This window comes from Anomaloglossus baeobatrachus, chromosome 2, assembly GCF_048569485.1.
Source record: "Anomaloglossus baeobatrachus isolate aAnoBae1 chromosome 2, aAnoBae1.hap1, whole genome shotgun sequence".
In the NCBI taxonomy this organism is placed as follows: Eukaryota; Metazoa; Chordata; class Amphibia; order Anura; family Aromobatidae; genus Anomaloglossus; species Anomaloglossus baeobatrachus.
In genome coordinates, this window is record NC_134354.1 from 715265806 (window position 1) to 715280796 (window position 14991).

At 45.8% G+C, this 14991-nt stretch overlaps 1 protein-coding gene across 2 annotated transcripts in view; it reads left to right on the forward strand.

Moving 5' to 3' along the window:
• Positions 1-14991, forward strand: part of CCDC169 (coiled-coil domain containing 169) — a 93380-nt gene that overhangs the window by 63552 nt on the left and 14837 nt on the right. For both annotated transcript variants that reach the window (XM_075334604.1, XM_075334605.1), the window contains one exon: positions 7988-8064. In XM_075334604.1, the coding sequence (XP_075190719.1) occupies positions 7988-8064 (77 nt within the window). The remainder of the gene's footprint in view (positions 1-7987; positions 8065-14991) is intronic.

Here is a 14991-nt window from a genome sequence, read left to right on the forward strand (position 1 = left end):
TAGTGGCCCAGGCAGAGACGCCTGTGAACCCTGCCCCGGTGACGGGGACAGACTTTGCAGTTTTTGCTGATAAGATGTCTGTGACTATGACAAAAATTCTAGAAACGTTGCAGTCCAGACCGGTCACTCAGACCATGGGCACTGCTGATTCAATGTTCCCCGGTCCCCCTCAGTTGGAACTAATCCGTGCTCCAAGGGGGTCCCAGGCATCACAAGCTGAAGGCTCTGACTCGGACGACAGTCCCAGGCAGCCTAAGCGAGCTCGCTGGGAGAGACCCTCGGCGTCATCACGCTGGTCAGGGTCTCAGCGAGAGGATTCTCTGTATGATGAGACAGAGCTAGGTGATCAGGAGTCTAATCCTGAGACTGCTCTCAACCTGGATACCCCTGATGGTGACGCCATGGTGAATGATCTTATAGCGGCCATCAATAGACTGCTGGATATTTCTCCTCCAGCGGAGGAGGCAGCAGCACAGCAGGAGAAATTCCATTTCAGGTATCCCAAACGTAAATTGAGTACCTTTCTGGACCACGCTGACTTCAGAGAAGCAGTCCAGAAACACCATGCTTATCCAGATAAGCGTTTCTCCAAACGTCTTAAGGATACACGTTATCCCTTTCCCCCTGACGTGGTCAGACGCTGGACCCAGTGTCCAAAGGTGGACCCCCCAATCTCCAGGCTTGCGGCTAGATCCATAGTTGCAGTGGAAGATGGGGCTTCACTTAAAGATGCCAATGACAGACAGATGGACCTTTGGTTGAAATCTGTCTATGAAGCTATCGGCGCGTCGTTTGCTCCAGCATTCGCAGCCGTGTGGGCACTCCAAGCTATTTCAGCTGGTCTGGCGCAGGTGGACTCTGTCATACGTCCATCAGTGCCGCAAGTGGCGTCATTGACCTCGCAAATGTCTGCGTTTGCGACTTACGCTATCAATGCGGTCTTGGACTCTACCAGCCGTACGTCAATGGCGTCCGCCAACTCTGTGGTTTTACGCAGAGCCTTATGGTTAAAGGAATGGAAAGCAGATTCTGCTTCCAAAAAATGCTTAACCAGTTTGCCATTATCTCAAGACAGGCTGTTTGGTGAGCAATTGGCTGAAATCATTAAACAGTCCAAGGGTAAGGACTCTTCCTTACCCCAGCCCAGATCAAGCAAACCTCAACAGTGGAGGGGACAGTCGAGGTTTCGGTCCTTTCGAGGTTCGGGCAGGGCCCAATTCTCCTCGTCCAAAAGGACTCAGAAGGAGCAGAGGAGCTCAGATTCCTGGCGGACTCACTCACGCCCAAAGAAAGCAGCCGGAGGAACCGCCTCCAAGCCGGCTGCCTCATGACTTTCGGCCTCCTCTCTCCGCATCCTCGGTCGGTGGCAGGCTCTGCCGCTTTTGCGGCATTTGGCTGCCACAGGTCAAGGACCGGTGGGTAACAGACATTTTGTCTCACGGGTACTGGATAGAGTTCAGTTCTCGTCCTCCGCCCCGGTTCTTCAGAACTTCCCCACATCCTGACCGAGCCGATGCTCTTCTGCAGGCGGTGTGCGCTCTAAGGGCAGAAGGAGTGGTGATCCCTGTTCCTCTTCAGGAACGAGGTCAAGGTTTTCACTCCAATCTGTTTGTGGTGCCAAAAAAGGACGGCTCTTTCCATCCTGTTCTGGACCTAAAACTGCTCAACAAGCACGTGAAAACCAGGCGGTTCCGGATGGAATCTCTCCGCTCCGTCATTGCCTCGATGTCTCAAGGAGATTTCCTAGCATCAATAGACATCAAGGACGCTTATCTCCACGTGCCGATTGCTCCAGAGCATCAGCGTTTTCTACGCTTCGTCATAGGAGACGAACACCTTCAGTTCGTAGCCCTGCCATTTGGTCTGGCGACAGCCCCACGGGTTTTCACCAAGGTCATGGCAGCAGTGGTAGCAGTCTTGCACTCTCAGGGACACTCGGTGATCCCTTACTTGGACGATCTACTTGTCAAGGCACCCTCTCAAGAGGCATGCCAACACAGCCTGAACGTTGCGCTGGAGACTCTCCAGACTTTCGGGTGGATCATCAACTTTTCAAAGTCAAATCTGTCACCGACCCAATCACTAACATATCTTGGCATGGAGTTTCATACTCTCTCAGCGACAGTGAAGCTTCCGATGGACAAGCAGCGTTCACTACAGACAGGGGTGCACTCTCTCCTTCAAGGCCAGTCGCACCCCTTAAGACGCCTCATGCACTTCCTGGGGAAGATGGTAGCAGCAATAGAGGCAGTTCCGTTTGCGCAGTTTCATCTGCGCCCACTTCAATGGGACATTCTCCGCCAATGGGACGGGAAGTCGACGTCCTTGGACAGGAAAGTCTCCCTTTCCCAGACGGCCAAGGACTCTCTTCAATGGTGGCTTCTTCCCACCTCATTATCACAAGGAAGGTCCTTCCTACCCCCATCCTGGGCGGTGGTCACGACAGACGCGAGTCTGTCAGGGTGGGGAGCAGTTTTTCTCCACCACAGGGCTCAGGGTACGTGGACTCAGCAGGAGTCCACCCTTCAGATCAATGTTCTGGAAATCAGGGCAGTGTATCTTGCCCTACAAGCCTTCCAGCAGTGGCTGGAAGGAAAGCAGATCCGAATTCAGTCGGACAACTCCACAGCGGTGGCATACATCAACCACCAAGGCGGGACACGCAGTCGGCAAGCCTTCCAGGAAGTCCGGCGGATTCTGATGTGGGTGGAAGCCACGGCCTCCACCATATCCGCGGTTCACATCCCCGGCGTAGAAAACTGGGAAGCGGACTTCCTCAGTCGCCAGGGTATGGACGCAGGGGAATGGTCCCTTCACCCGGACGTGTTTCAGGAAATCTGTCGCCGCTGGGGAAGGCCGGACGTCGACCTAATGGCGTCCCGGCACAACAACAAGGTCCCAACTTTCATGGCACGGTCTCGCGATCACAGAGCTCTGGCGGCAGACGCCTTAGTGCAAGATTGGTCGCAGTTCCAGCTGCCCTATGTTTTTCCCCCTCTGGCACTCTTGCCCAGAGTGCTACGCAAGATCAGGTCCGATTGCCGCCGCGTCCTGCTCGTCGCCCCAGACTGGCCGAGGAGGTCGTGGTATCCGGATCTGTGGCATCTCACGGTCGGCCAACCGTGGGCGCTACCAGACCGGCCAGACTTACTGTCACAAGGGCCGTTTTTCCATCTGAATTCTGCGGCCCTGAACCTGACTGTGTGGCCATTGAGTCCTGGATACTAGCATCTTCAGGATTATCTCAAGGGGTCGTGGCCACCATGAGACAGGCTAGGAAGCCCACGTCTGCTAAGATCTACCACAGAACGTGGAAGATTTTCTTATCCTGGTGCTCGGCACAGGGAGTGTCCCCCTGGCCATTTGCATTGCCTACCTTTCTTTCCTTCCTGCAATCTGGTTTGGAAAAAGACTTGTCGCTCGGCTCCCTTAAAGGGCAAGTCTCAGCGCTATCGGTATTTTTTCAAAAGCGTCTAGCACGACTCCCTCAGGTACGCACGTTCCTGCAGGGGGTTTGTCACATCGTCCCTCCGTACAAACGGCCGTTAGATCCATGGGATCTGAACAGGGTACTAGTTGCTCTCCAGAAGCCGCCCTTCGAGCCTCTGAAGGCTGTTTCACTTTCTCGACTCTCACAGAAAGTGGCCTTTCTGGTAGCGGTCACGTCTCTTCGGAGGGTATCCGAGTTGGCAGCGCTGTCATCCAAAGCTCCCTTCCTGGTTTTTCACCAGGACAAGGTAGTGCTGCGCCCGATTCAGGAGTTTCTCCCTAAGGTGGTATCCTCTTTTCATCTCAATCAGGATATCTCCTTACCTTCCTTTTGTCCTCATCCAGTTCATCGGTATGAAAAGGATTTGCATTTGTTGGATCTCGTGAGAGCACTCAGAATCTACATTTCCCGCACGGCGCCCCTGCGCCGCTCGGATGCACTCTTTGTCCTTGTCGCTGGTAAGCGCAAAGGATCGCAGGCTTCCAAATCCACCCTGGCTCGATGGATCAAGGAACCAATTCTTGAAGCCTACCGTTCTGCTGGGCTTCCGGTTCCATCAGGGCTGAAGGCCCATTCTACCAGAGCCGTGGGTGCGTCCTGGGCATTACGACACCAGGCTACGGCTCAACAGGTGTGCCAGGCAGCTACCTGGTCGAGTCTGCACACTTTCACCAAACATTATCAGGTGCATACCTACGCTTCGGCGGACGCCAGCCTAGGTAGAAGAGTCCTGCAGGCGGCGGTTGCCTCCTCGTAGGAGAGGGCTGTTTTGCAGCTCTAACTTGAGGTATTAATTTACCCACCCAGGGACTGCTTTTGGACGTCCCAATCGTCTGGGTCTCCCAATGGAGCGCCGAAGAAGAAGGGAATTTTGTTACTTACCGTAAATTCCTTTTCTTCTAGCTCCAATTGGGAGACCCAGCACCCGCCCTGTTTCCTTCGGGATTTTTGTTTTTTTCGGGTACACATGTTGTTCATGTTGAACGGTTTCAGTTCTCCGATGTTACTTCGGATTGAATTTGTTTAAACCAGTTATTGGCTTTCCTCCTTCTTGCTTTAGCACTAAAACTGAGCAGCCCGTGATCCCACGGGGGGTGTATAGCCAGAAGGGGAGGGGCCTTACACTTTTTAGTGTAATGCTTTGTGTGGCCTCCGGAGGCAGTAGCTATACACCCAATCGTCTGGGTCTCCCAATTGGAGCTAGAAGAAAAGGAATTTACGGTAAGTAACAAAATTCCCTTCTTTTATCAGTTAATGGAATGCAAAGTGAATGAACAAATGAGAAACCTAAAAATCAATTTTTGATGTTACTGCCGTTTTTTAAAGCAACATCGATTCTTCTAAGTACACTTGCAAAAAGTTAGGGATTTTGCAGGATTATAGTCAGGTGCATGAGTAACAGATTGTACCAAACTGTTGGCAATGGTCAACATTCTCAAATGTAGGTTTAAATGGTCATTAAGTGAAACAGAAGCAGCTGTGTAGGAGGCTTAAAACTGGGGTCGAAAAAGACAAACTTTACTACAAAGGTGAGGTTGTGGAAGACAGTTTCATGCCCCAAATCATTTACCGAATAAGACTGAGCACAGAAACAAGATACAAAGTTATTCTGCATCACCAATGTCTCTCTCTGAGAAAGGTTTCAAAGCAGATTAAGGATTCAAGATGTTTTAATCAAGCCTTTTTTAAGACTCACTAAGAAATGGGCAACGCTGAGGGCCATAGATGCAATGATTAGCCAAAAAAAATTTAGTGCAGCAGATGAAAGACTAGTTCTTATACCGTATTCATGTACTCAGTTTGGTTCTCGACTCTTTATTTATGTACTGAGCTAGGTTGTTACTCTGTATTTTATGTACTAAGTTTGGTTTTGATACTGTATTTATGTACCAAGCTTGCTTCTTACACCATATTTATGTACTGAGCTAGGTTGTTACTCTGTATTTTATGTACTAAGTTTGGTTTTGATACTGTATTTATGTACCAAGCTTGCTTCTTACACCATATTTATGTACTGAGCTAGGTTCTTACACCATATTCATGTGCTGAACTTGGTTTGATACTGTAGTTATGTATTAAGCTTCGTTTTTATACTGTACTAGCTGTACTATCCGGCTTCGCCCGGATTAATAACTGTTGTTAACAAAATAGAATGTATTAACAAAAATTTATTCTGCACACAAAAACCACAAAACAAATAGATAGAAATGTAATTATTAAAAGGCAAAAACTAAGCTAATAGAAGCATTTCACAACATATATTTCAACACCACAGATATTCCACACAGGTTTAACTAAATTGGCAAAGTAATGTGCTGCGTCTGTCTGTTTCCAGGTCTGTCTCTTTCCCCGTCTGTCTCTGTCTCTTTCCTCGTCTGCCTGTCTCTGTCTGTCTCTTTTTTTGTGTGTCTCTATCTCTCTGTTTCTTTCCCCATCTGTCTCTTTCTAGGTCTGTCTCTTTCCCCGTCTGTCTCCCCGTCTCTTTGTCTGTGTCTTTTCCTGTCTGTCTCTTTCCCTGTCTGCCTGTCTTTGTCTGTCTCTTTCCTTGTCTGTCTCTATTCCTCTGTCTCTTTCCCTGTCTGTCTCTATCAAGGTCTGTGTCTTTTCCCATCTATCTTTGTCTGTCTCTCTGGCTGTCTCCTCCTTCCCTGTCTGCCTGTCTCTGTCCCTGTTTGCATGTCTGTCTGTCTCTTTCCCCATCTGTCTCTTTCCAGGTCTGTCTCTTTCCAGGTCTGTCTCTTTCCAGGTCTGTCTGTCTGTCTCTTTCACCATCTGTCTGTCTGTCTCTTTCACCGTTTGTCTCTGTCTGTCTCTTTCCCTGTCTGTCTATATCTCTTTGTCTCTTTCCCTGTCTGTCTCTCTGTCTGTCTCTCTCTATCCGTCTCCCCACCGACATCTTATTACCTCACATATAAGCTTCTTATACTATGAATGTCTTTTGTTATTATAGCAACCAATCACAGCTCCTACTAATAACCTGCAGTTCCAGGCTCCATTTACTTTAATGGAGGCATGTTTTTTGGAGAGTAACTGTAAAGCGCGGGGTTACGTTTTCCTGTCAAAACATAGTCTACGACGTTCCCTGGGTCACATGAGGTGTCTGTGCAAAATTTCGTGATTGCAAATGCGACGGTGCGGATACACTTTTCGTTTCACTTTTTCCCCATTATGTAGATAGGGGCAAAATTGATTGGTAAATTGGAACGCGCGGGGTTAAAATTTCGCCTCACAACATATCCTATGACGCTCTCGGGGTCCAGACGTGTGAATGTGCAAAATTTTGTGGCTGTAGCTGCGACGGTGCAGATGCCAATCCCTGACACACACACACACACACACACACATTCAGCTTTATGTATTAGATTTGTGCTGAGCTTGGTTCTTACACCGTATTTATGTAATTAACGTTTCTCTGCTTCCTTATCTATGTACTGAGCTTGGTTCTTACACCATATTTATGTACTGAGCTTAATTCTTACATCATATTTATGTTCTGAGCTAGGTTCTTACACCAGATATATGTCCTGAACTTGGTTCTTACACCATATTTATATGCTGAGCTTCATTTTCATACTGTATGTACTGAGCTTGGTTCTTACACTGTATATATGTGCTGAACTTGGTTTGAAAAATGTACTCATATGTATCTTGGTTCTTACACTGTATTTCTGTACTTAACTTGGTTTTGAAACTGTATGTATAGAGCTTGGTTCTGATACTATCAGACACTCTGGATTGCTAAGTAGCCTGATATTGTGAATGATCAATGGACCAGATCCTCTAAATGCTAGTTGACCGGCAATCCCACCAGAGCGACAGTGAGACTCGGGGATACTAGTGAGCGCTTTAAAAACAACTATATTGCACAATGTCAGATATAATGTTCTGAATTTACATCAATGACCGCACTAAAGTGTTATACTTGTACCTAACTATTAATGACATTACGGGAAAGCGTGAGCACGGCACTTGGGAACATATATTACAAGCAAAAGTATATAATTTGAATGTGGGTATCGGCCTCAGTGCTTGCTTAGTCTAGCTGAAAGCAGTTTAGATCGCAGACCACAATAAAAATGCAATCAACCCCCATTTATTTCAACAGCATCACATTTAATAGCTTCCTCCATTACTGCTGAACATTTATTGTCTTTGGTTGTGACTTGGTTCTCATGTATTTTTGGCTACTTATCATTTATTTAGTCCCTATATTACTCTTCAGTAATACATGATTGCACCAGTATAAGGCTGGGACCCCACTCATTCCGATCCTAAATGATTGAGGGCTTAATTCCCCCACAGGCTCAAATAAGGAACAGGATTCTGAGCTTGTCATTCTTTTATCAGAGTCTTTGCAGAAAGCTGGCTGTGAATCCGTGCATTTGGATAAATCATTATTTCTGGGAATCTAGTGCCACTGAAGGATCCGAGTTGAGCCTTGTGAGTCAGGCCTCAATGGAGCTCACAGTAATCGTGTCTGTTCAATTTTAATTGCAGACCTCTGCCGCACAAGAAGCCGCCAGGAAACAGCCAAGTGATCCGGCACACGTCACAAGGGAAAAACAAGCACATAAGTAAAGAGAGTTCTATCATCCTTGTTTTTTTTATGTCAGGTCCTATGACAATATCTTAGTAAAAATAACAACATACCATTAGGCAGTTATATATATAGCAAGATATATTTTGCCCCGGGCATGCTGTGCCTTATAGACATTAAAGTACTCCTAACAGGATTGTGTTCACCATAAATAAAAGTAGACACATTCTAAAGAGTGGTGTTAGGAGGCCAACATGTTGCATCTTTCACTCAGACATTGTGGGAGAAAGAACAGTTTTATTTGGGACATACATCTCCCATTATCTGCATCATTAAACACATGGACAATACAGAAAACAAATGACAAATGAAAACTGAGAGATCATACAATACAGTCTAGAGGAAGTGCACGCATTAAAGGGAATCTGTCCCCACGATTTTGCAGTGTAAGCTGAGGACAGCATGCTGCAAGGGTTAAAAAAGTAAAAACATCTAGGCTTCTCTTATCTGTGTACTCATACTAAAGGGTTTTTGCTCTGTGATTAACATTGATGTGACTCCTCTGTAGGCTCACACCAGTCCACAACGCCCCCTGCTATGATTGTTCATGGACTATGAAATGTCAATCTCCATACAGAGCCTGGTGTGGGCGGGGACAGCTCTCAGCCCTGCTACACTTAATTGTGAGATAAAGGCAGAAAAGCTGCACACAGTGATCTAAGATAAACAAGGTTACTTTTAGAATCTCTTTGCCTACAACATATTGCTCTCAGGTGAAGTAGCTAAAACCTGGTGACAGATTCTCTTTAATAGACTCAATCAGATAAAAGAGTCATCTGCTTTCAGAAAACCTTCATCCCTCAGTACAGTTTGGTATAAAAAAAAAGAAAAAAAAGGAACTTTATTCATCATCCTTGGGTCTACCTGTGAGTCTCTGCACTGCTTCTGATGTCTGATATTGACTGCAGCCCTGGTGTCACGCCAGCAGCAGAGCCACCAGTCACTGAGCTGTGTGGCTCGGAGCAGGGCGTAATGTCTAGATGAGCAGAGTTGCTGAGCTCAGTAATTGGCTGTCAACATGCAGCCTATATCAGACACAGAGCTGGGGCAGAGACTCACCGGTGTACTCATGGGGGGTGAGGAAAGCACTGTTTAATTTTATACTGTACTAACTGTACTCAGGGACTGGGATTTTCTGACAGGTGACACCCATCTTTTAACACAGGTCCATCTCCTTTTTGCTCAACAGTCCCTCAACATAATCTTGCACCTTTTGCTGTTACTCCAGCATAACACAGTACATCGCACTTCATTTCTCCCAATAATATGAGTTTTTTTCACCTTGCCGTCTGCACACTAATTAGCATACAACAAATCAGGCTTTTGACAACAGAAACCACAAATGTGTTATTTTCGCTGTGTAAATTGCCTTTTTGATGCCTATTACCCTAACCCAAAGATCAGGCTCTCAAGAACACAGTCATATAACTGACATACACAGTGCCTTGCGAAAGTATTCACTCCCCTGGGCTTTTTATCTATTTTGTTACATTAGAACCCATGTTTAAATATCTTTACGATTTGTGTGTCATGCATCTGCAACATATAGTCTAAGTTGGGGAAGTGACGTGAGAAAAATCTATGCAAAAATTATATTTATAGGATAAAATTAATAAATAATGTGCATATGTATTGACCCCTTTTGCTATGAAGCTACTAAAAGTGTCTGGTGCAAGCAATTACCTACATAAGTCCCATGCTTATTGAAAGGAAGTCCACCTATGTTCAATCTAAACCGGGCTTTACACGCTACGACATCGCTAGCAATTGCTAGCGATATCGAGCGTGTAAGCACCAGCCCCCGTCGTGGATGCGATATCGTGTGATCGCTGCCGTAGCGAACATTATTGCTACGGCAGCGTCACACGCACTTACCTGGTCGGCGGCGTCGCTGTGACTGCCGAACAATCCCTCCCTCAAGGGGGAGGGACGTTCGGCATCACAGCGACGTCACCGTGACGTCACTAAGCGGCCGGCCAATCAAAGCGGAGGGGCGGAGATAAGCGGGACATAACATCCCACCCACCTGCTTCCTTCCACATTGTGGCCGGCGGCAGGTAAGGAGACATTCCTCGCTCCTGCGGGGTCACACACAGCGATGTGTGCTGACGCAGGAGCGACGAACCACATCGATAATCAACCATTACCGATTTTTGGTTTTGGGACGACCTCTCCATGGTGAACGATTTTCACCATTTTTGAGGTCGCTTAAGGTCGCTGGTAAGTATCACACGCTGCGATATCGTTAATGACGCCGGATGTGCGTCACTAACAACGTGACCCCGACGATAAAACATTTACGATATCATAGCGTGTAAAGCCCCCTTTAGTGTCCTAGGGTCTATCAGTATATACACACCTTTTCATAAACTCCACAGAGGCTGCAACACCATTAGGCAAAAGGCACCACTAACCAAACAACACCATGAAGACCAAGGAGATCATCTCCAAACAAGTCAGGGACAAAGTTCTTGAGAAGTACGAGTCAGGGTAGGGTTCCAAAAAAAAATAAAAAATCCCAATCTCTGATGATCCCCGGAGCACCATCAAATCCATCATAATCAAATAAAGAGAACATGGTACCTGCCAGGAGAGGGCCACCCACCAAAACACTCAGGCCAGGTAAGGAAGACATTAATCAGAGAGGCAGCAAAGAGACCAAAGGCAACCCTGAAGGAGCTGCAGAATTTCCAAGCAGAGACTGGAATATCTGTCTATACAGCCACAATAAGCCGTACACTCCATTGAGAGGGCTTGGATGCCTGGTATGGTTTGAAAATTCCTTCTGCTTCTATCAAAACTATATATTGGTGTCTGTTCACACTCAACCACCTCCCCCTTGTCCACAGGCTTTGTTAATTAAGCACCTTATACTTGGACCTGTTCCGCCTTCATTCATGGACCTTTGTTTGGCACTGTGAGGGCCAGTTCTGACATTGTCCCGGTGTGTGTGGCGGTCGCTGCTCATGCTGGGACCTGGATCATTCGCAGATGCCTTTCCCTGAAAACATGGGAGCGGTTTCTGAAATGTTACAGGTATATGTGTTGCTTCAATATGGTTCTGCTTTTAATGAATTTAGGAGGCCACATGGGACAATGGAAATATAAAATATAGAGTAGGACCCTCCTTTCGAGATTTGCCGTGACGTGGCAGGGGTGGGTCAAAAAATTGATCAATTATTTGCTAAAAATCTCATTTTGCATTATAGTACAGTTGGAATAATATGTGAATTTTCACTTTTAACTGTTTGCATGCCATTCTCAAGCAGTGATGACTCCCCCTCTTCTTGTTTTATACATTATGGTGCTTTTCTCTTATAATCTGTAGGACTAGCGTTCAGCTAAGAACTGCAAATCACTTATAAGAAGCCAATTTTCTTACACGTCTCTTGTAGTTTAATCTCGCATTTAAGAGTAAAGCCTCTGCAGTGCTCAGCTCAGAAATGATTGAGAGGATTAAAGGAACAGGGGGCCATAGAAGTGAGCAGTGCAGGGAGGAAGGGAAAGAGGATGACACAGTGGCAGCATAAAATTGGTTTAACAGTACACCTCCATATTCACTTGTGAACATTGTGTAACTTGTGGAATCTGAGAAATAGTTGAATATTTGTACAGAGGAAAAGTTCTGTTTCTTTTAGCTGCTGCACACAATAAAATACCAGCTAATATGCCATGTAAAGAAGTCCATGAGCCCATATTGCACTTCTTTACCATACAGAAATATGAATCATGCCAACCACAGGCAGGGCAAGAGGTTATATTGACTACAAAATGCCAAATGCATGGCTATACAGTCATGGTCGAATGTATTGGCACCCTTGAAATTCTTTCAGAAAATGAAGGATTTCTCACAGAAAATTATTGCAATTACACATGTTTTGATATAAACATTTTCCTTTGTGTGTACTGGAACAACACAAAAAAAAAGAGAAAAAAGGCAAATTAGACATATTTTCACACTAAACCCCAAAAAATGGGCCAGACAAAATTGTTGGCTCCTTTCCAAAATTGACAGTAAACAACTTAATTTCAAGGATATGAGGCTCGCTCAAACTCACCTGTGGCAAGTATCAGGTGTGGGCAATATGAAATTCACACCTGAAACCAAATAAAAAGGGGAGAAGTTGACTCACTATTTGCGTTATGTGTCTGTGTGTACTACACTAAGTATGGAGAACAGAAAGAGAAGAGAACAGTCTGAGGACTTGAGAACCAAAATTGTTTAAAAAAACCCAATAATCCCAAGGTTACTGTTACAGCTAAGCCCTTCCACTCACACAGAGACAAACAAACCATGGGAAATGTTAACCACAAGTCCCTGTATAGAGTAGGAGTACCCTAACCCTGACCCTGTTTTGTCCCTGCCTGACTGCTGAGGTTGGCACTCTAAAGCTAAGCAATGGCACCCCCACTCAATGTCTGTTGACCCTGAGTGTCCTTAACCATGCCCTAAACTATAAACCAAGTGTAAAACAAAACACCAATAAACATAAAAGTAGTGCACACAGGCAGAGGGTAAAACACCGGGCTTAAAGGGGGGAGTTACACGCAACGACATCGCTAACGAGATGTCGTTGGGTAACGGAATTCGTGAACCACATCCGACCTTGTTAGCGACGTTGTGTGTGAGACGTACGAACGACCGCTAACTATCAAAAATACTCACCTAATCGTTGATCGTTGACTCGTCATTCAAATCCCAAATATCGTTGCTGGTGCAAGACGCAGGTTGTTAGTCGTTCCTGAGGCAGCACACATCGCTACGTGTGACACCCCAGGAACGACAAACAACACCGTACCTGCGTCCTCCGGCAATGAGGTGGGCGTGTCTTTCCTTCGGCTGCTCTTCGCCCCTCCGCTTCTATTGGCCACCTGCCGTGTGACGTCGCTGTGACGCCGCACAAACCGCCCCCTTAGAAAAGAGGCAGTTTGTTGGCCACATTGACGTCGCTTGGAAGGTAAGTATAGTGTGACTGGTCCTAGTGATATTGTGCGCCACGGCAGCGATTTTCCCGTGACGCACAACCGACAGGGGCGGGTGCGATCAGCAGCGACATCACTAGCGATGTCGCTGTGTGTAAAGTGGCCTTAAGGTTGTATTCACACTGTCATACAGTGAAGACGTAAGAAACTGAAAGAAATCCAAAAAGACTTACAAATTATGTGGTACAGTATCTCTTGAAATCCCAAATGAAACAGAATGAGAGAATGCTGGGAAGGGAAACACACAAACAAACCACAAGGAAAAGCAAACGGGATAATTTAGTAAGATTATCCTGAACTGAGGAGCTGGGACTCCAAACATCCAAATGGAGAGTTCTGAAGTGGCAGCAATGAGTCCGGATCTAAATCCCATTGAACACTTGTGGAAAGATCTTAAAATTTCTGTTGGGGTAATGCGCCTTCAAATATGAGAGACCTGGAGCAGTTTGCAAATAAAGAGGGGTCCAAAATTCAGAGGTGTAAGAAGCTTGTTGATGATTATGGGAAGCAAATTATTGAAGTTATTTATTCCATGGAGTGTGCAACCAAATATTAATTTGAGAGTGTCAACAATTTTATCCGGCCTATTTTTGGGGTTTTCTGTTTTCTTTTTGTGCAGAACATAGTGCAGAGGAACAGTACTGATATGAAAGGTGAAAATCATTTATTTCCCCACCATCCTGGGCCTATTAAAAATGTGTTTTAATTTAATGGACAACCCCTTTAAATGCCCATGAGCTGTAGCACAATTTTGTTAATAAATAATTTTATTTCATTTTAGTAGGACTCAGTAGCCGAGGTGCCACAATACTGTGCAGTTTCTGTTTAGTGATGGTGTGTACCAATATGAGGTCCTTTTTATTAGTAGTGCAACTTAAAGAGAACCTGTCAGCACGATTTTCTAATGTAGAGTAAACACATGGCTGTAATAACGCTGTAATACAGATTAAATTGGTACCTGTGGTGAACAAATTTGCTTTGTTGTTCTTCTTTAATCACCATTTGAAGTTCTCTAATAATTAGATTTTTGTGCACAGGGGCTTTTCCTCCCTGTTTGTGATTCCCTGCTTCTTCGTCTACCACTAGTCTTTGAATGACACTGCTTTTTCAGTGACATACTTCCTGTCTCAGAATCATTACTGTGAGAAGTGTATGTGTATATTAAGTTCCCAACTGGTCTTCAATAAAATGGTGCCGTTATTGCCTAGGGTGACTAATCCATAGTCACCTCTAAAAGATGTCATTGAGCCGAGAACTTGATCTGAAGAACGCCCAAGGCAATGATAGCACTGATGCAAGATTTCTAACAGCACAGACAGGTCACTGAAAAAGCAGTAACCTCTCATTTAAAGACCTAAGGCAGACAAAGGGGTCGGGGAATCACAGACAAGTAGGAGAATACCCAGTCTACAGCCCGGCCCATGTGCACCCAAATCAAATTAGCAGAAAACTTCTAAGACTACATTTACACAACTATTCAGTTTTTTCAGTTTCTTTAAAAAACGGTCTTGTTTTTCCACAAAGCATCCGTGTGGCATCCGTGTGACAACCACCTTCGTCCCGTTCCTGTCTACGGTCTGTGTGTCATCCATGTGACTTCCGTTTTTTTTTTTTGCAGACTGCAAAAAACGGAATGAGAATCCAGAGTATCTGGCCAGATGCTGGTCCCCATATAAGGTCTATGGGGAACAGAATCTGGCGCAAAGGGGTAGGCACAAGCACTACATACCAATCATCGGCACGGCTGTCACACTGCTCCCGTGGCAGCTCTTTGTTCTTCCCGAGCCGGCCGTTCATTAGGCTCATTTCATATTCACTGCTTCCGTGCTCACCAGCGTCTGTGATTGGTTGCAGTCACACACGCCCCCACACTGAGTGACAGCTGTCTGACTGCAACCAATCACAGGTGTCAGTGGGCGGG